At 42.8% G+C, this 18,092-nt stretch overlaps 5 protein-coding genes across 5 annotated transcripts; 2 read left to right on the top strand and 3 right to left on the bottom strand.

Moving 5' to 3' along the window:
- Positions 1-3,064: 3,064 nt before the first annotated feature.
- On the top strand, positions 3,065-10,704 carry LOC108045408 (protein artichoke). The gene is given in 8 exon segments (XM_017124725.2): positions 3,065-3,559; positions 5,461-5,601; positions 5,811-5,970; positions 6,351-6,714; positions 7,035-7,324; positions 7,390-7,536; positions 7,602-8,954; positions 8,956-10,704. Coding segments are annotated over 7 exon segments (4,200 nt in total). The 5' UTR covers positions 3,065-3,559; positions 5,461-5,464.
- A 656-nt stretch (positions 10,705-11,360) lies between these two features.
- Positions 11,361-13,553, bottom strand: LOC108045410 (prostatic acid phosphatase). Its single transcript, XM_017124728.2, has 6 exons — positions 13,404-13,553; positions 13,154-13,346; positions 12,997-13,095; positions 12,248-12,937; positions 11,934-12,192; positions 11,361-11,876 (listed from the first exon to the last, which is right to left on the bottom strand). The coding sequence occupies exons 2-6, from the start codon at positions 13,307-13,309 to the stop codon at positions 11,776-11,778; spliced, it is 1,305 nt and encodes a 434-aa protein (XP_016980217.2). The 5' UTR covers positions 13,310-13,346; positions 13,404-13,553; the 3' UTR covers positions 11,361-11,775.
- A 67-nt stretch (positions 13,554-13,620) lies between these two features.
- On the bottom strand, positions 13,621-15,444 carry LOC108045411 (heterogeneous nuclear ribonucleoprotein A0). Its single transcript, XM_017124729.2, has 5 exons — positions 15,313-15,444; positions 14,958-15,243; positions 14,303-14,900; positions 14,024-14,245; positions 13,621-13,961 (listed from the first exon to the last, which is right to left on the bottom strand). Exons 1-5 carry the CDS (start codon positions 15,427-15,429, stop codon positions 13,910-13,912), a joined length of 1,275 nt encoding a protein of 424 aa, XP_016980218.2. The 5' UTR covers positions 15,430-15,444; the 3' UTR covers positions 13,621-13,909.
- A 15-nt stretch (positions 15,445-15,459) lies between these two features.
- Positions 15,460-17,198, top strand: LOC108045409 (spindle assembly abnormal protein 6 homolog). The gene is made up of 4 exons (XM_017124726.2): positions 15,460-15,698; positions 15,763-16,614; positions 16,670-17,003; positions 17,063-17,198. Exons 1-4 carry the CDS (start codon positions 15,525-15,527, stop codon positions 17,119-17,121), a joined length of 1,419 nt encoding a protein of 472 aa, XP_016980215.1. The 5' UTR covers positions 15,460-15,524; the 3' UTR covers positions 17,122-17,198.
- Positions 17,119-17,953, bottom strand: LOC108045412 (coiled-coil domain-containing protein 12). The gene is made up of 2 exons (XM_017124730.2): positions 17,599-17,953; positions 17,119-17,537 (listed from the first exon to the last, which is right to left on the bottom strand). The coding sequence occupies exons 1-2, from the start codon at positions 17,733-17,735 to the stop codon at positions 17,189-17,191; spliced, it is 486 nt and encodes a 161-aa protein (XP_016980219.1). The 5' UTR covers positions 17,736-17,953; the 3' UTR covers positions 17,119-17,188.
- Between the last annotated feature and the right edge of the window lie 139 nt (positions 17,954-18,092).

The raw sequence follows: 18,092 nt of genomic DNA, 5'->3' as shown, positions 1-18,092 counted from the left end.
GTATTTTTTTCTTACAACAATAAATGGTATTTTAATGAGCTTTATGTACCACTGGGCAATGTTTACTCCCCCCTTTTTGGAATGCCCCTGACATTAACCACACTAGCAATAAAGTGACACTAAGCGGCAAAGGCAAACGCAACAGGAAAAGGAAAATGACAATGAGAATGAACATGAAAATGGGAGTGAAAAGGGAGTCGGCCGCAAGGACGCTGCTCTTATTATGTTGACATTCTATTCTGATATCGGGGAAAGGTTAAGGCGGCTCTATAATTGATTAGGTTCGGCTCCGACAATGAAGCTCCATCGGTTAACACGGCCCTCCCCAGTGGGTCATTCCATTCACGTGAGCGTGTGTCGGGTCTAAACAATAATTTATGACCTGTATGCAAAGACATTAATCTTTATTGGAATTGAAAAGTACATTCATTTGGCACACACTGAGTTGACAAGCCATTTTCATTTCCCCTTTGGCGTTACACCAAAATCTTAATGGGAAATCCAAGAGTCAGGAGTAAATTGGCGTTTACATTTGCATATGAATGATAAAAGATCCCAGAGGACAAAACTCTCGGCAATTACGTGAGGTTAATTAAGCCTCACGCATATCATTGGCGGCTTAGTGGGCTGAAGTGAATATTGCATCCGTCGGCCTACATCCAGATGAAATATTATCTTAGACGAGCCGCTTTTATACATGCAGAGAAATTTATCTGAGAGCCAGAAATAAATTTGATCATAAGGTCTAATTAAACAGGTGTTTTCCTAAAGAGATTGGAAGAAAATGTTCTTTATTTCTAAATTAAAGATAATTTCTTAAAGTTTTGAAAAGCACAACCAAAAACAGAGATATACATATGTTTTCAAAATAAATTTAAAACACTTATTTTAATTATGCAGTAAACCAACATTCGAATACAAAATATACATTTATAATAACAATCAAAAGTTTCCAAGCATTTAAATTGTAAGGCGAAATTCTTTTCAGTGCTTACCAGCGCTGAAACCTTTGGACATGATTCATTTTTCATAATTTGCATTTATGCAGATTGAAGCAGCAATCGGGAGTGCGGCTCTAACTGGGCCAGAAGGCTGTTTTTTATTAGGAGCCAGGGGTCTTCTGGGGATCCGTCGATGGGTTTGGAGTGGAGGGGTGTGTGGACCGGCGTTTTCACGAAACATCTACCCGAGATTGCAGGCGGAGCCGGAGCCAGTCAAGTGTTGAGCTTAGACACAATTTATCAGCTGAACGATTTGATTTATATGGTTAGACATGGCATGCGTCACGTCAGGGCTGCTGCGGTAGCAAATGCACTCAGAAAAAATCACAAAAATTATTTAAATTACATTTACAATAAACTTTTTTTGTAGTATAAGATATCGCTTTAATCTTTAAACTTTAATTAAATGTAATTGTTGTTCTCAATTATGTCTCGTTTTTATTAGTTTAAAAATAATTTAATTTATTTGTTTTAGATATTATTATTGCAATTTAAAGGGTTATAGACTTATATTGTCAATGAAAAATTCCATAAATTTCTTTCTTTTCTCTTAAATATATATTTGATTAAATAACAGATTTAATAATTATTGTTTCTGCTTATCAATGGCAATTTGTAATTTATTTATTCTTTGAGGTTCTTAAGGCGACTTTCTTTCGAGTGTGCCACTCATTGTTTCTGGCTCGGTTTTCATTATTATGTTATGTGTGTTTTATCTGGCTGCCATTTGTGGAGCACTTGCTCATGAAAATGGAAAGTATATGGCTTGCGAGAAAGAAAAGAAATTGCGGCCCACTGAGATGTTAATGTTAACATGCATGCCTAAACATAAAAATTATAACCACATACTTGCCAGCCCCTGCTTTTTGATTGGGACTTGGACTTGTAGTCGGACTCGAAGTCGCACTCATACTGGTACTTACACTCACACTCGTACTTGTACCTGTTAGGTCTGGTGTGAATAACCTGGATAATGGTTGGTGCGTGCCTCGGCGATCTTCATAACCGTCATTCATCTGCGCTTCTCTCCGATTGTGCGGGTAATTAGTTGCCACGCCAAACAATTTGCGAAGAGGAAAGTAACTCTTGTTGGTTGTCACTTTGTTGCGGCATTATTGAAGGCTTAACCCCATTAGCTGAATTGGCGCACTTGCCAATCGGCCGCGAAGATCGAAGAAAACCGAAAACAGGTAGAAGACAAGGGCCGGCAGAAGCCCAACTTTCTGCGAAGAACAGCCAGCGAAACTTTTACCCAGCGCCAGAAAAAAAAAACAGAAGACAACATCAAATAACAAAAGAAAACAAAGTCGGACAATGTAAACCCATTCACGAGGCTGGACGGCTGTTTCTCCGGAGAAGAGAGCATCTGCATCTCGGGGGCAGGTCCGCATTTTTAGTACCTCCTCGGGTTTTAGATCCATGCGGAGAATGCAGAGAGAGAAAGGGGGATCTCAATTGATTATTTTCTTTTTACGACTGCACAAATTATATACATAGCAATCTATAGACATTTTATGAATTTTCTATAGGTGTTCTTTTTTGAATGGGGTGATTTTCAAAGTGAACTAATGAAACCTTAATTATAGTTCATTCATTGATAATGTTATTCTTTCTTAAATATTTAGAGAAATGAAATTGTAAAAAAGTAAATCATTAAATTTTAATTTAGATTTCGTACAAATACTTTTACAAAAATCATATTGTTTGTTAAAGATATAAACCCATCTCACAAAAACGTATCGAAATTATAAACTATATCTGTCAATAACAGTTAAAAAATGTGTATTATATTGGTTTTTAGTGTTTCAATTAAGAAGTATATTTGACCTAAAGGGAAAGTGTAAGTAATTTTAGCTTAAAGAGAACGCGGAACGTTTTCTTATTTAAGAAATTGTATTATTACCTTCTTTCATTTTATTTACATCAAAAGCCCTGGATGATCCAGTTTCTTGCTGTGCAGAGGGGTAAACCAGTTACACCCGCAGAGCGGCTCCAGAGAGCTTGGCCCAAAGGCGAAGCCTAGTCAGCTCGGTTTTCGACCAGCTTCAGTTGTGTTGCGGCGCTCAGATGGAGCGGACTTAGCGGAAGTGGAAGAAGCGGGCCTACTCATACCATACGATCCGATTCGAACCCAACCGTTCCCAACCGGCGGTGGAGAACGCAGACGCGAACGCTGCGAAATTGTTACCGCTGCGCATGCGCAGACTGGCCGTACTTGTTGTTGCGCTGGCTCGGCTTAATTACCAACGCCCCCCGCTAAAAAGTCCCCCCAGTTTAGTTGTTTGTCTGCATTTTTCATCGGTCGCCAGGCAGTGTGTGTGAGTGAGTGTTAGAGGCCATCTCTCTGGGAAAACATTCTTCCCGAGCGGAGCTTTCTTTTTGTGTATAACAAAAGAGAACTAGGCAAAAAACAAACGTAAACAAGGCATCGCGAACTTGTGCAATCCAGCGACAAAAACAAAAGACCCGCGAAGTGGTTCCCAAGCCACAAACAACAAACAAAAAAACAACACGACTTAAGTGCAATTTACAAGCAGCGCCCAAAACCTAAAGAAAATGTAAGCCAAAAGTATAAATCAAAAATATAATGAAACAGGTTACGAGAAGAGAAAAACCGAGATGTGTGATTAACATATTTCCCATCAAAGCGTTTACACGCAATGCGAAGTGTAGCTGTATCTGTTACCCGTGTATCTCGGCATCTGCAACTGCACCTGTATCTGTATCTGTATCCGTATCTGTATCTGTGAAACAAGAAGTGGATCCAATCCGATCGAGTCCCATCCCATTTTGAACCCATTCCATGTGGCAATGCAACCTTGAAGCTGTCCACTATATCGAATCGCACGTCGCCTATGCATTTCAATGAGCAAAAGAGCGTTTTCGGGGAGATTTTGAAACCCAGAGTCGTTTTATTTTCGTTTTATGGACACTATAAATTTACATACGTTAACTTGCTTGTTTGTCTTGCTGTGGATATCTCCGATCTTTGAGCAAACAGGGGCGAAAAAGACTGGCCAAATACCGTCTATGATTGCTATTGCCCATGGACCGCAGAGTAAATAGCACAAATAACGCAAAACCAAAAATAATGCAAATAGAAATACGGCCAGACGTAAAAGTATTTTTTTTTTGGTGTCAGTGGGCATTAAAAAGCAAACAGTAACCAATGAACACGGCCAACAACAACCAACCACCACAGACCGTACTACCAATAACGGTTCAGCTAATGCCGCGAGAGTGAGAACCAAGAATCCAGGTCCAAAGTGTTAGAGCCACAAAAAGATCATGGCTTAACGAATCGCTCATGCGCTGCCGAAGGCGGTTTAAAAATTGTTACACAGCTGAACTTCTCTGACTAAAAAACATCAACAAGTTAATATGCATTTATCAGTTAAATTTTCAATAGCTAAGTAATTTATAACAATTCGAAATATCATAAATTTCAAAACTACTTTTCTGATGATCAAATCTATTAATCAACATACATATATTTTTATAAATTTACGATATTTTAATAGTGATGATAGTCAACTAATTTTTTACTGATAATATCTGATTCATAAATGAAATAGACATTCTGAAAAAAATTGCTGTATATAAAATGGGTATCTTAACAATACTTATTTACAGTTTCAAAGAAATTCAAGATAAGAATGTGTGATTATTGTGCTATTAATAAACATTTTTTAATAAAATGGTTTAGCTACAAACATTATAAAATGAATCTAATGGTAAATGGAGTTATTGTCGGTTAATTTGAGTAGAAAGGGTTTGACTTACGGAAAGTAGAGATTCCGTGTGTTCGATGAATTAGCGCTTACTTATCAGGCATGAATTGGAATTTTGCTAATTAAAACTACAGCTATAATGGGGGTTTCTTAGTTTTTTATTCATTTATTATGTGAATAATTGTTCCGTAGGTGAAGCATAACAATTCTATTCAAAATTTTAATAAGTGTAATCAAACCTAAAGAGATTGACACAAAACCGAAAGACTTGAGTTTCCATTTCGAATTCAAAGCGATGAGATTTGAGTGACACCTCCGGTAGAAAGACTGCTCAATAAGTCGGCAACAAATGCCTTTAATATGTCAGCATTACCAAAATTACTCATACCACTCGTAGGCAGCCTCACTTGTCGTTCTTTGTTGCCCAGCCCGCTTGATTATAGCCTTCGATCTTTCGATCGAACCTTGGTGGCTTCGACCGACCATTGTTGTTGGCCACAAATATGTGGCTTGGACCGAAATAGACGGAGACATCGGTATGCAAATCAAATGTTCTAAGCGAACGCGGCGATAATGGGGAAATGACCAAATACGATACGGAATATGGAATACTGAGCGTGGCAGCTGGCCAGCTTAGAGATCTCTTCTCGAAACGAGTTTCACCCAGCAATGCCAATCCGATAGGGGACTAGAAACCCAATAATAATAATGCCATTCCTCAATTGCAGCGAAATGGAAGCGTGGAAACAGCTGCCAAACGGGGGGCGTTTTCTGCTGGTGCTCTTGATCTGCACCTCCCACTTGGCCCACCAAATCTTGGCCTGGCGCCCCTGCCCGGAGCTCAGTCCCGCCCTCCGTCTGCCATGCAGGTGAGTAGTCATAGCCATGCATACAGGTGGTGGCCACAAGATAGACACGGCCATAGCAAAAGCGACAGCGAATTTCCGCTGTCGGTCGGGTATTATTTTAATATCACAAAATTACCGCCAACTGCAATTTGTGAGGCGATGCCGATGGCGATGCCGTCGATTCATTTGGCTTTGTTTTGCTGTAATCAACTGTGTGGCGACAATTACAGATGCAATGTGGTTCCGTTTGCGGCGACTGGTCAACTGGGAGCCGTGGCCATGGACTGCGATCGCGTTGTCTTCCACGGCGACGCACCGCAACTGCCTTATGGAGCGCCCATCGTGGCGTATACGCAACGTCACAGCGGCCAACAGGTGCTGCCCGCCCAGGTGAGTGGCGCAATTAGCTAGAGATAAACCACACGGAAATAGGATTTCAACATTTTTTCGATGATCTCACAGGCACCATTGATGTTTCGAAAAGGCGCATCAATCAGAAATTAATTCTTATTGATTTGACACATGTTAAATCTATAATCTTTGATCTTTAAAACCGTTTTTATTGTTCAGTTTTATTCTTCATGTTATTTCCAATTATTTTAATTTATATTTGCTTTATTAAGTTGAAGAATTTAAAAATTAAATGATTTGTATTATGAAATTTTATTTATATTTTCATATATAGGGAGACCTTAGTAACATTAAGTAGAAAATTATAATTTTTCTATTAGCCAAATAATTTACATATTTAAAATATTTTCCAACGACAGACATTTGGGCAACTGAAGCTGACCATTGAAGAGCTGGATCTGTCATATAATTTGATCCGAAGGATTCCGGAAAAGGCATTTGATGGTCTGAAGGATTCGCTGAACGAGTTGCGATTGGCAAATAATTTGTTGGGCGACAATCTTAATCCCATATTTTCCACCGCCGAATTGCACGTGCTGAAAAACCTTCGCATTTTGGATTTGTCCGGAAACAAGATAAAGCAAATCGAAGAGGGTCTGCTCAAGGGCTGTGTGGATCTAAAAGAGTTCTACATCGATCGCAACAGCTTGACGGCAGTACCTACTAACTCTCTAAATGGACCAAGTGCCCTGAGACACTTGTCGCTGCGCCAAAACCAGATTGGTAAGTTAGATTAGTCTGTATAATGTGTGGTAAAAAGTTGAGTGTGCAATCGAAACCGCAACTGCTATAATTAAAAACGAAAACACAAATTGTAATCGTAAACCAAACAATTAGTTGTCGCAATAACCTTGAGTCAAATAATTAATTTAATTTTAAAGGAAAGTGACACTAAGAATTATCTTGATCGTTTCATCTTAAAAGTTTGTTTGAAAGTCCTGGTCTGCAATTTATTTAAATTTTAAAGATTTAATACTCCTTTCTAGACTTTTATATTTTGTTTGTTCAGTTAAAAACGTTGCTATTTATATCTTTCTCTGCAGGATCTCTACTTCCGGATTCATTTAATGCGCAGCGTCAGTTGGAGATCATCGATCTCCGGCACAATGTTATTCGGAGTATCGACAGCCTGGCTTTCAAGGGACTGCAAAAGATCCGGGAAATCAAGCTTTCCGCTAATCGCATCAGTCATCTGAACAGCGATGTGTTTGAGAATTTGCACTCTCTGCAAAAGCTGGATCTTTCTGAGAACTTCTTCAATCAGTTTCCCACAGTGGCCCTAGCGGCGGTTCCCGGAGTTAAGCACCTGAATCTATCCTCGAATATGCTACAGGTGAGTTTTCACTGAACAAATGTTTGATATTATTAATATTAATATTATTTCTTACTTTTCTTCAGCAATTGGACTACACACACATGCAGGTGGTGAGGACTTTAGAAAGCCTGGACATCAGCCGCAACACCATAACCAGCATTACACCAGGAACCTTTCGTGAGATGAGTGCTCTTAAATACCTGGACCTCAGCTTAAACTCTTTGAGAACGGTAAGTAATCTTTGAAAATTCGAAAAAATAAAAACCTAACCCGTTGAAAATCCTTTCTTTTCCAGATCGAAGACGATGCCTTGGAAGGATTGGACAGCCTGCAGACTCTCATAATCAAGGACAACAATATTCTTTTGGTGCCTGGTAGCGCCTTGGGTCGCTTGCCCCAATTGTCATCCCTTCAGCTGGACTTTAATCGAGTGGCGGCCCTTTCTGCTGAGATCCTTGGATCCCTCCAGGCTGGCGATATAACTACCCTGTCGTTATCCAGGAATGTCATTCGGGAACTACCACCAGGCAGTTTCCAAATGTTTAGCAGTCTGCACACCTTAGATCTCTCCGGAAACTCTTTGGCTCTGATTAACGCGGATACTTTTGCGGGATTGGAGAGCACATTGATGGCCTTGAAGCTATCGCAGAACAGGCTTACTGGCTTGGGAGGAGCGCCATGGGTTCTGCCGGAGTTAAGGAGTCTAGATTTGAATGGCAATAGCCTCACTGAATTGCCAAGTAACATATTTGAGGAGCTGGAGAATCTGCAGTCCCTCAATCTCAGTGGAAATCACCTGACACCTCTGACTGGAGCTCTCTTCAAACCTTTGGATCGCCTGCAGGTCATCGATTTAAGTCGCTGTAACATTCGCCAGATAAGTGGTGACCTCCTTGCCGGCTTGCAGGACCTCAAGCAGATTTACCTCAATGATAACCAATTGCAAGAGCTCCAGGATGGCAGCTTTGTCAATCTATGGAACATTAGCTACATTGATCTTTCTAACAATCACATTGGATCCATTCGTTCCGGGGCCTTTGTGAATGTGATGAAGTTGCAGAAGTTGAATCTTCGTGGGAATCAGTTGTCTGCTTTCAAGGGAGAATATTTTAACACCGGAACGGGAATAGAGGAATTGGATATTTCAGATAACCAGCTGAGCTACCTGTTTCCCTCCTCATTCCGCATTCATCCCAGATTAAGGGAGATTCGAGCGGCCAACAATAAGTTTTCCTTCTTCCCGGCGGAGCTTATTTCCTCCCTGCAATATCTGGAGCACATAGATCTGTCCCATAATCAACTGAAAACCATTGAGGAACTGGACTTTGCTCGCTTGCCAAGACTTCGCGTCCTGCTCGTTTCCAACAACCAACTGGACATGGTCAGCGAGATGGCCTTCCACAATTCCACGCAACTGCAGATCTTGGATCTAGCCCATAATAATCTAGATCGTATTGGAGAGCGGACTTTCGAGGGCTTGGTGCGTTTGGAGCAGCTTAACCTTGAGGGCAACCGGTTATCAGAGCTTTCAGATGGAGTCTTTGAGCGCTCTAAGCTCCAGATGTTGGAGAATATCAACCTGGCCCACAATCGTTTTGAATATGCTCCTTTGAATGCCCTCCAAAGACAATTCTTCTTTGTTTCTTCAGGTGGATTTAAGTTTTAACAAGATCAAGGAATTACCCGGAGATGATAGCATTATGGTGAACATCAAAAGGATTGATCTGTCCTTTAATCCCTTAAGTCCCAAGGCAGTGCACAATGTCCTTAACGAACCCAAGACCGTGAGGGAACTCAGTTTGGCAGGCACGGGTATTGAGCAACTGGAACTTCTAGAGACACCCTTCCTCCAGTTCCTTAATCTCTCCCATAATAAGCTCAGAAATGTAAAACCGGAGGTCTTCCAAAGGGTCACCCTCCTAGAAACGTTGGACCTCTCCGGCAATGAGTTGGAATCCTTAGACGATCTTTCCGGGGCCTGGCCCCAACTGCAGGTGCTCCAATCACTGGATGTGTCCAATAACAGCTTTGAAATCGTCTCCCAGTCCAACTTTGGCAAGCTGGAGATGCTGAGATCCTTGCGTTTGAGCCACCTGCCCCATTGCTCCAGGATAGAGAAGAATGCCTTCAAGCAACTGCCCAATCTGGTCAGCCTGGAAGCGTATGATCTTCCCCTACTCGGCTACCTAGATCTGCAGGGCATCTTGGAACTTCTCCCTGGCTTGGAAATGCTGGATATCGAAGTAAAAGACTCCAGCATTGGCAGCGAACAGATACAACCGTTGAAGCATCCCCGTCTCAGGAGCTTGGGAATCAGAGGAGAACGATTGAAGTCCATTTCCTCTGGTACTTTAGCTGGTCTGAAGAGTAACGACCTGAGTGTGCAGCTAAGGAACACCTCCCTGAGTGCTCTCCCACCAGCTTTGCTGTTCCCGGTGCCGAGGTCCTCCCATCTCAACCTAGATGTCGAGGGATCCAAGATCACAGTGCTGGTGCCACAGTTCCTGAACGCTTTGGAAGATCGCAGAGCTAGTCTGCAGCTGCAAGGATTGGCCAGCAATCCTATAGTTTGCGATTGCAATGCCCGAGCTCTGCGACGTTGGCTGCCCAGTTCTGGAATGCCGGATGTGACCTGTGCATCGCCGCCTTATCTGGTCAACCGGAAGCTTATCGAAGTGGGCGATGATGAACTCACGTGTGATGCCCGACGGATGACTTCCTCCACCTCCAGACCAACTGCACCAGTGCCGCATCTGCTCAAGACCTCCAGCCAGCTGGTGACCAGAAGTAGCTCCACCACCGAGGAACCCCTGATCATCTGGAGCCTGGAACCCACACAGCCGCCAAGTTTAAAGAAGATCAAGACCAAGGCACCACTGATGAAGGCCCAATCCCCGATCATAAGTAATGACGATACCCTCATCATAGGAATCGTGGGAGGAGTAGTGGCATTTATAGCCATACTCATCATTATTATATGCATCATTAGGCTGCGCATGAGCAATGTGGAGTACCAGCAGAATGCAGCGATGATAGGAATCCCAGCGGGCATGCAAATGGGTGCCCACAATGCGGCGTATAACTACAAGAATGGAGCGGGAGCGGCGCTATACGCGGTGCCTCCTTACCAGGCCAGCTATGCCACACTGCCGCACAAGGCGGCCTCCATCCATCAGTCCAGTCAGAATCTCTCCCAGCGCCAGCAGCAGCAACAACAGCAGCAGCAACAGGCTGCAGCGGCGGCAGCGGCCTACTCGACCATGTCCCGCATGTCGTACTTCAGCGGAGCGGGCGGAGGAGTCGGCGGAAATGGCGATGGAGCCGATAGCCTGACGCATCAGCATCCGCACCAGCATCAGCCCTATATCATTTACTCGGATGACAAGGCCTACAGATAAGCCCGCCGATAGGGGGCTTCTTCATCTTTCCCACTCCTCCATTCTGTCCATTTCAATCTCAGTCAGTCAGTCAGGCGCATCGCCGCAAAACAGGTTCTACATTATATCGCCGCTCTCAGCCAACGTTGTATATAGACTTAAAAACATTCTAACTGTAACCCTAACTATATCTATGTCTAACCATAATTAAGTGCAAGCAAATCGCTTATGCGGAATAAACAAATCTAGTATAATACACATTTCAAGTCTATTTGCGAGGGCGCAAAGCATGGGATTAATTTAAGCAGCTGTATATCAGGTATGTCTACAGAACTTCATAAAATAACTCAAATAATGCAGTGATACCCGACTTTATAATTCTTCCGTGTTTTTAACATTCGTAAATATGTACCAAACCAATATATTACCTCATCCCGACTCCAATTATCTAACTGCATAATTTTGAAATTAATTTCATTTGTGCTCTTATCACGTATACGTCTTGATACACTGAGAAATATTTTCCTATTCGCCTAAATAAAAGCATAACAATATTATATTTTAACAACTTTTCCTTATCAGCAACTAACTAAAGGAAGCACCTATTATCTTAAAGTACTTAGGTTATTACCTCCGCCACAAACAAACTTACAAACCCACTTTCGATTTGAGCGTTTTTAATACAATAAATTTTTCATCAAAGATAATTTCATAAAAATGTATATGTATAAATATGTTATGTATATATGTATGCAACTTCAAGATCTCTATTCACAGTCTTCACGGTATTCTATATCTTTCACTCAATAACAACAAAACCAGTTATCATTCCATTTAAATGCTAATAAACAGTTGTGTTTATCAAATGCACAAACTTAAACTAAAAAAACTAATCAATACAAAAAGACTCTGGGTGAAATGCACGTTTTAACTAAGTATTAACCACGATTAACAACAACTGTTTGAGACGGGCAGTTCCACTCAAAGGCAACTTAGGATATCAAAAGAAAAACAAATCCCTTTGGCAATTGGAGAGCTGAGAAGGCATTCAGATTTAAGTAATGCTTTTCACTGAATGGCAAAGGTATGTGGCTAGGCCATTTGAGAGTATGAGGTATACAGCTTGTAGTTGCGCCGGCGGTAGTAGATCATGAGTCCATAGCTTGTGAATAGCAGCGCAATAGCGATTATGCCTGATAAAACAAAGATAATGCTTTAATTCCATTAGAACGCAATCATTATTGACTCACCCGTCGCCGCGCCCAAGTTGGCCTCCTCATAAGTCATCATCATCGTAGAGAGTTTGCATTCGCGCTCCCAATCCACGGGTAAGACATCCTGATAAAGGTCGACCAGTTTTTTTAGTGGACAGGACGGACCACAGCCGGGTATATCCAAAGGTAGAGGCTCAGCGGTGGTGTTTTTGTAGAGAATAGACACAAGTGGCATATTTATCTCATCCACACGCAACTCCAGCATTATACAAGCCGTGTAGGGAGGACTATGAAGCTATGAAATTAAGAATTATAGCTTAAATTGTCAGCCAATCTGGATCAAATCTTACCTCGAACAGTTTTAAAGCATTCAAAACATTAGATATAGTGGTATCATGTGCACTATAAACCCACATTAAACGATCTGGAACTAGACGCCCTGAGGATTTGTCGGCAAACCGTTGGAAAATATCCTTCAGCAGTGGACCCGCCTTTAGTCTTGCCAACTTTCGTGTATAAGAACTGATGGCAAAAGCAAAGTTAGCCACATAAGTGAGTTCCTCGCCGCCATAAGCCTTTTTAGTCCATTCCGGCAGTGTCATATTGTACAGGTTTTCAATAAACAAGGTGTTATTCAAATACTGGGCATCCACGAAGGTTTTGACAGAGCGTCCGCTTTTCTTGCTCAAGTAGGCAAAAAGATCTCGATGTTTTTCGGTCATAGTCTTAAATTCTGGAGAGGACTCCAGGGATTCCAGCTCGTAATCATAGGCAGGACACGGAGCCTTAGCGGCCAAAATGGGATCCTGTTTCTCGGGGATGGTGTGAACAGGAATAGGCTGCCATTTTATGTCGGAGTTCCAGATGTCTTCACCTTGTGGTTCGTAGAGACCAGCCAAATTGGATTGGGCACTCATGAGGGTGCGATCTACATCGGTGGACTGGATATAGATGTCATCGTCTGAATACTTGGAGGGAAGAAGGGATGAATAGCGCTTCCTTAGCCATTTGCCCAGGTCGTAGTGCTCTTGTTTGCCTATCTATAAAATTGAAAACAGTTGAACCGAGGTATTGTTTATACTTATTAAGAGTCACTTACATTGGTCAACTGACCCCAACCGGTGGGCCAGTTCTTCAGATCGCCCCAGGGATCCGTGGGATACGGATCTACAGGTGTTCTGTCGCCGTGGCGATATATCTGCAAAAACATAAGCGATAAAATTGGGTTCGCATACAAAGGCAAGCGAATTTCTTACCACATGCACAAACTTCAGTTGGCCAGGCAGTGTGACTGAAATATCTGGGTAACCTTCGGCATTAGCAAAGCCGTTGAGGGCATTGGCCAACCCGAAAGACAGCACACAAACCACAGAGATCAATATTAGGCAGCGTTGGCCGAGGTCGTTCCACATTTTCAGAGCTACACTTGTTACAAGTGACCCACAGCGACTGAGGGAAAACATATGTGAGCATATGTACGGGTTATGGGGTTTTTCAGTCCCTTACCTCAACCGTAAAACTGGCGATCTGGTCGTGCGTCGTTTGCATATATACAACTGGCAATCTGAAGTTTAGGCAATTGTCATATTTCCTTGTTTATAAATTTTGGAGGACAAGTTTTGATAACCACACAAAGAGCTTTGTTTGCCCGATAACGATAGTTGCCCCAAGCAACCCTGAACTGTAACAGAAATTTCTTAGGCGGGCGATTTAAAATCAAAACTCCATATGGTATTTATGATTGTATTGATTGACTCGTCGTATCTAGTTGCACACAAGTAATATGATTATTTAAGTATTTCATAAATATTGAAACAATCTTAACTACGAATAACAAATATACTGTTTGATGTTGGTCTTAAAAGTACACGGCTATAGGACAAATTAAAAAAAAAGTCGTCGGCTTAACTAAAAGATTCTTCGCGCGAAACAATGGAAAACAAAATTCGGCTATTACATTATTAATTGGAGTACACGAGGACTGGCAAACATCATTGTGGCTTTGCACTTGCTTAAAATCTTCTATTGCCGCCCATATTTGGTCCGGGTCTGGGTCCGCTAAAGCTAAAAGAGGGAGATTATTGGAGATAAATAGTTTATATTATAAATTTAATAGGTTAACCCACCGGTTTCTTTGGCCTGGCGCTCCGCCTCCGCTGCCCAAAGGTGGGAACTCTGATTGATATGCATTCATGCCATTCTGATTGTGATTTTTACCTCCTGCCCCTCCGCGTTTGTTTGGGCCGCCTCCGCTTCCTGGATGGCTATTTGAATCGTGGCTGTTGCCACGTCTGGCATTGAAGCCTCCACCTCCATTAAAGAAACCACGTCCCCCTTGCGGATTTCCTCTAATTAATTACAAAAATATGGTTAAAAGTCGGTAGAACAACATATCTTTAACATACCCATTGGCTCCACGATTGCTAGAATTAATAGGTCCATTCCCAAAGCGGCCAAAGCCAATTTGCTGCTGCTGGTGGTCTACCGGCAGGGCAAAGCCACGTCGATCCTGCCGCACATTGTTGGCTCCAGCTCCTCCTCCTCCGCCCCTCTGATGCATGGATCCTCCTCCTCCACCGCCCGAACTGCCACCGTGGAAGTCATTATTACTGCCCCCTCCAAATCCGCTGGTTGGACTGTTCTTAAAGTTCCTCCTTCCAGTCTGTGATCCATTATTATCCCGCTGCTGAAACCTACTGTTGCCAAATCGTCCTCCGTTGCCCTCGTTTCCGCCGAACTTGCCTCCGGCTGAGAATTTGTTCCTAAATCCCTGACCCTGAGTGGAAGCCTCGTTGTTTTGTGGTGGTCCTTTGGAGTAAGGTGCAGTGCGCTGTTGTCTGTAGCTGGACTCGTTTTTAACGGGTCCAAATTTGTTGGTAGTGGAATTGGAACCCCTTGGGCCACCGCCCTCGTTAGAATATCTACCACCGGATTCTTCGCGGAAGTTGCGCTTGAAGTTGTTACTGGATTCCGCAGGTCTCTTTTCGGAGGTGCCACTCTGACCTGCGGGTTATGGGAAATTCTTTAGATTATACATTTTCGGAGTGGATAAAAGCTTACCCTCCGACGCCCTGCGTCCTGCACTGTCACCAGAATTTGCGCCACCACGGTTACCAATACCTGGTCCGTATTTCGGCCTACCCGCCTCCACCACTATGGGCTGGCCCTTGAAGACGGTGCCATTTAAGGCGGCTATGGCCGCATCCGCCATGTCCGTGTTCTCCAAGTGGACGAAGGCGCAGCGGTTCATCACGTCGCATTCTACCACCGATCCATAGTTGGAGAACAGGCGACGCAGTTCGTCCGGCTTGCATCGCGGCAGGCTCCCGACGAACACCTTGGCGGTCTGCATGGATAAAGCTAGCGGATTACTCTGCACAATCCGGATGCGCCTAGATCTTTAACTCTTACGTACAGTAGACATGTATTTATTTTTCTCTATAAGTTTTTGCTTTTCTTCTTTTATTAAATAGAGATGGGCAACTGGCACCTGACCGGCAGTGTGACCAGAAGCTGAGCTGGCCAAGCACATATCTTACTGCAATTGCTATCGATAGACCCAAGCCTTTGCTTTTGTTTACAATTGAAATATTTAAAAAATTACATTAAACAACCGCTTTAACTCAAATGTGGCCTCCCGGGAGCGAGGATACCTGCTTTTCAAACATGGACTACAGCAAGAACGTGGTGAACATCCTGCCCAGCGTGGAGATGCTGGTCAGCTTCAACGGTGACATGACGCGGTCCAATAAGCGAGCATGTTTACTGTACGCGGAGAGGATTGATTTTAAGGAGCTGCTGGTAAGCTGATTTTATAAGGTGTCCTTCAGCGTATATAGTGTATCTAAAATCCTGTACCCTGCAGCAACTCCGTTTGACGGAGAAATCCGATCAAAGACGTATGTACATCACCACCGTGGACAGCTCCTCCTTCCAGGATCTCAAACAAGATCAATCACTGAATGTAACATTCTCGGGGTTCATGGACAATGTAGTGCGTATGCTGAAGGACTGTCAGTCTGGCAAACTGGAGCTGCACTTGTCTGGAAGGGATCAAAATCTCTCATCTGGAAGAGAAACACATGACTATCATCTGCAGTTTGTGGAAATAAGATCTTTCAAGAACTTGGTCCATCTAAGCCTGCCCTGCCGTTCTGCACCTTTAAACACCGTACTCTTCTATATAAACATCATGCTAGATACCTCCCACAAAAAACAATATATGCTGGAACAGAATTTACAGCAAATTCAAGTAGAAATGAACTCACAACATTCGCAAATGGAAAGATTAAGCACAGAAAACAGCAAACTCAGAGAAGCCTTAGCTGAGAATACTCGCATCCTCGAGGAAAAGCATACCACAGAGATCCAGCAGTTCCAGGAAAAGCTGGCCAAGGTTAATGAGCAGCGCAGTAATGAACTAGAGAGGAATCGTAGAGCGATCTCTGGCATGCAGGCGCAAATGGAAAAGGCTTGCCTGGATAAAGCTGACCTAAAATCAGCCCAAGAACAAGCCGAAAAACGTTCTCAAACCCTGGCAGAGGAGTTGTCGTTTTGCAAATCACGGGTGTGCACTTTAAAGGAGCAGAACGACAAACTGCACGGCGATCTAACCAATGCCAAGAAACAGGAACGCAAGTTGGAGTACAAGATTGAGGACCTGAAGCAGCACACAGCCGAGCTGCAGGAACATATTCAAAAGGGTAACAAGGAAAAGGTATGTTGGTACCATAATATTTGTGTGAGATTACTAATTCCGTTTCCATTTACAGGCAAACATATCCGCTGAACTAGAGGCCGAAAAGAAGATCCTGCACACCAAGCGACAGGCTTTGGAAATGGCATCTGAGGAAATCTCCAAGGCCAACCAGATCATTCTCAAACAAAGCCAGGAGCTGCTAAATCACAAGAAAACTATTGCCTGGCGAACTGAGGTAGCTCTGCAGCAAGAGAAGGCTGTTCAGGCCAAGGAGAGTCTACTATCCCTACGCGAAGATGAACTACGTCAGGCGCGAATAACTATTGAAAAGCTGCGTGAAGAAATCCCCCAGCAGCTGCAATCTATGCGTCTCTTTGCTCAGGGCCTAGAGCAGAAGTATTCCAAACGTATGTAATAGATTTCGGAATTCTTTTTGCTTACCTCACTTACTCTTAACCAATTCCAGAGATCCTCATTTTAAAAGAACGATTATCCATACCCACTGGCAAGGAAAATCGTCGCTAGTGTTACTTATTGTTAGTGCATTTATCGTTTTTGTACAAGTTTAATAATATAGTTGTCTTGTTCGGATCTAGTCATAATCCTCCTGGACAGTTTCACCTGCATGGGCAGTGGCCACATTCACCGCCTGACTGATGTCCTCGATTTGGTTCAGTTTCAGCCGCTCCCGGATGAGTTCTGCAATGGCCTTTTGGGTGCGTCGTTCCAATCGCTCCAACTTCTTGCTGGCATCCCGTTTGAGGTCCCAATCTGGTTTGCGAGGTGCCAGGTTGGTTATATCAATCTCATCGATCACCATGGGCTGCTGCAGCAGACTCAGTTGATCCTCCACAGCGGTTTCAATGTTTCCTGTTGGCTCCTGGGATAGAATTTCGCCGGAGGTGCTCTCATTTTGCGGTTTGTAGCTACGGAATACAGGTCTACAAGGGGAAAAGGGTTAGTGTTATAATGGTTTATGTAGAAACTCCAGGTATTACTGACTTGGGTAAGTTTTCATTGGTTTCGGCGGTGTCTTCTCCTTTATTCTGCGCTTGTTCCCGTAGTTTTTGCAGCCGCTCCTTGCGTTTCAGAGATTCTTCGGTCAGCTTGCCGACGCCATTGTTTTCCATGATGCCCATTTACTAATTGAGATCGAGCTATTACTCTAATTCTTAATAAATCTCTCTTTAATTTGAGGCAGTGTTTTCCGCGTTTATTTATTTTTGTTTTCTCGTGCAAGAGGGGAAACTTTCTTAGTTGTCCAACACTGCAAAGCACCTTAAGTATCAATAGTGATCGCATTCGTCACTAAAATAAAATTTTAAAAAGCCTTGATTTTTTAATAAAATAAAATGCAGTTATTAATGCAGATCAATTAGTTTCTACAATGTTCCCCGACAATTGGTTTTATTTTTAGTTATATAAATTGTAAATTGGGCAGGGAATCTATATAATTATTTTTGTTTTTTTGATCAGTTAGAAACCATAAAGATATT

This window comes from Drosophila rhopaloa, unplaced genomic scaffold, assembly GCF_018152115.1.
Source record: "Drosophila rhopaloa isolate 14029-0021.01 unplaced genomic scaffold, ASM1815211v1 contig_167, whole genome shotgun sequence".
In the NCBI taxonomy this organism is placed as follows: Eukaryota; Metazoa; Arthropoda; class Insecta; order Diptera; family Drosophilidae; genus Drosophila; species Drosophila rhopaloa.
Note: the sequence above shows the minus strand (reverse complement) of the source record. Positions and strands in the feature narration are given on the sequence as shown.

What these genes read in the sequence shown, in the direction of transcription:
- LOC108045410 (XM_017124728.2), bottom strand. Translation starts at nt 13,309, where the DNA reads ATGTGGAACGACCTCGGCCAACGCTGCCTAATATTGATCTCTGTGGTT. An exon ending in GTTGGGGTCAGTTGACCAAT is followed by an intron (nt 12,938 to 12,996) that starts GTAAGTGACTCT and finishes TCAATTTTATAG; the next exon opens with ATAGGCAAACAAGAGCACTA. An exon ending in ATGCTTTAAAACTGTTCGAG is followed by an intron (nt 12,193 to 12,247) that starts GTAAGATTTGAT and finishes TTAATTTCATAG; the next exon opens with CTTCATAGTCCTCCCTACAC.
- LOC108045411 (XM_017124729.2), bottom strand. Translation starts at nt 15,429, where the DNA reads ATGTGCTTGGCCAGCTCAGCTTCTGGTCACACTGCCGGTCAGGTGCCA. An exon ending in AAAATAAATACATGTCTACT is followed by an intron (nt 15,244 to 15,312) that starts GTACGTAAGAGT and finishes TTATCCATGCAG; the next exon opens with ACCGCCAAGGTGTTCGTCGG. An exon ending in GCGCCAGGCCAAAGAAACCG is followed by an intron (nt 13,962 to 14,023) that starts GTGGGTTAACCT and finishes TCCCTCTTTTAG; the next exon opens with CTTTAGCGGACCCAGACCCG.
- LOC108045409 (XM_017124726.2), top strand. Translation starts at nt 15,525, where the DNA reads ATGTGGCCTCCCGGGAGCGAGGATACCTGCTTTTCAAACATGGACTAC. An exon ending in TTGATTTTAAGGAGCTGCTG is followed by an intron (nt 15,699 to 15,762) that starts GTAAGCTGATTT and finishes TGTACCCTGCAG; the next exon opens with CAACTCCGTTTGACGGAGAA. An exon ending in AGAGCAGAAGTATTCCAAAC is followed by an intron (nt 17,004 to 17,062) that starts GTATGTAATAGA and finishes AACCAATTCCAG; the next exon opens with AGATCCTCATTTTAAAAGAA.
- LOC108045412 (XM_017124730.2), bottom strand. Translation starts at nt 17,735, where the DNA reads ATGGGCATCATGGAAAACAATGGCGTCGGCAAGCTGACCGAAGAATCT. An exon ending in ACCAATGAAAACTTACCCAA is followed by an intron (nt 17,538 to 17,598) that starts GTCAGTAATACC and finishes TTCCCCTTGTAG; the next exon opens with ACCTGTATTCCGTAGCTACA.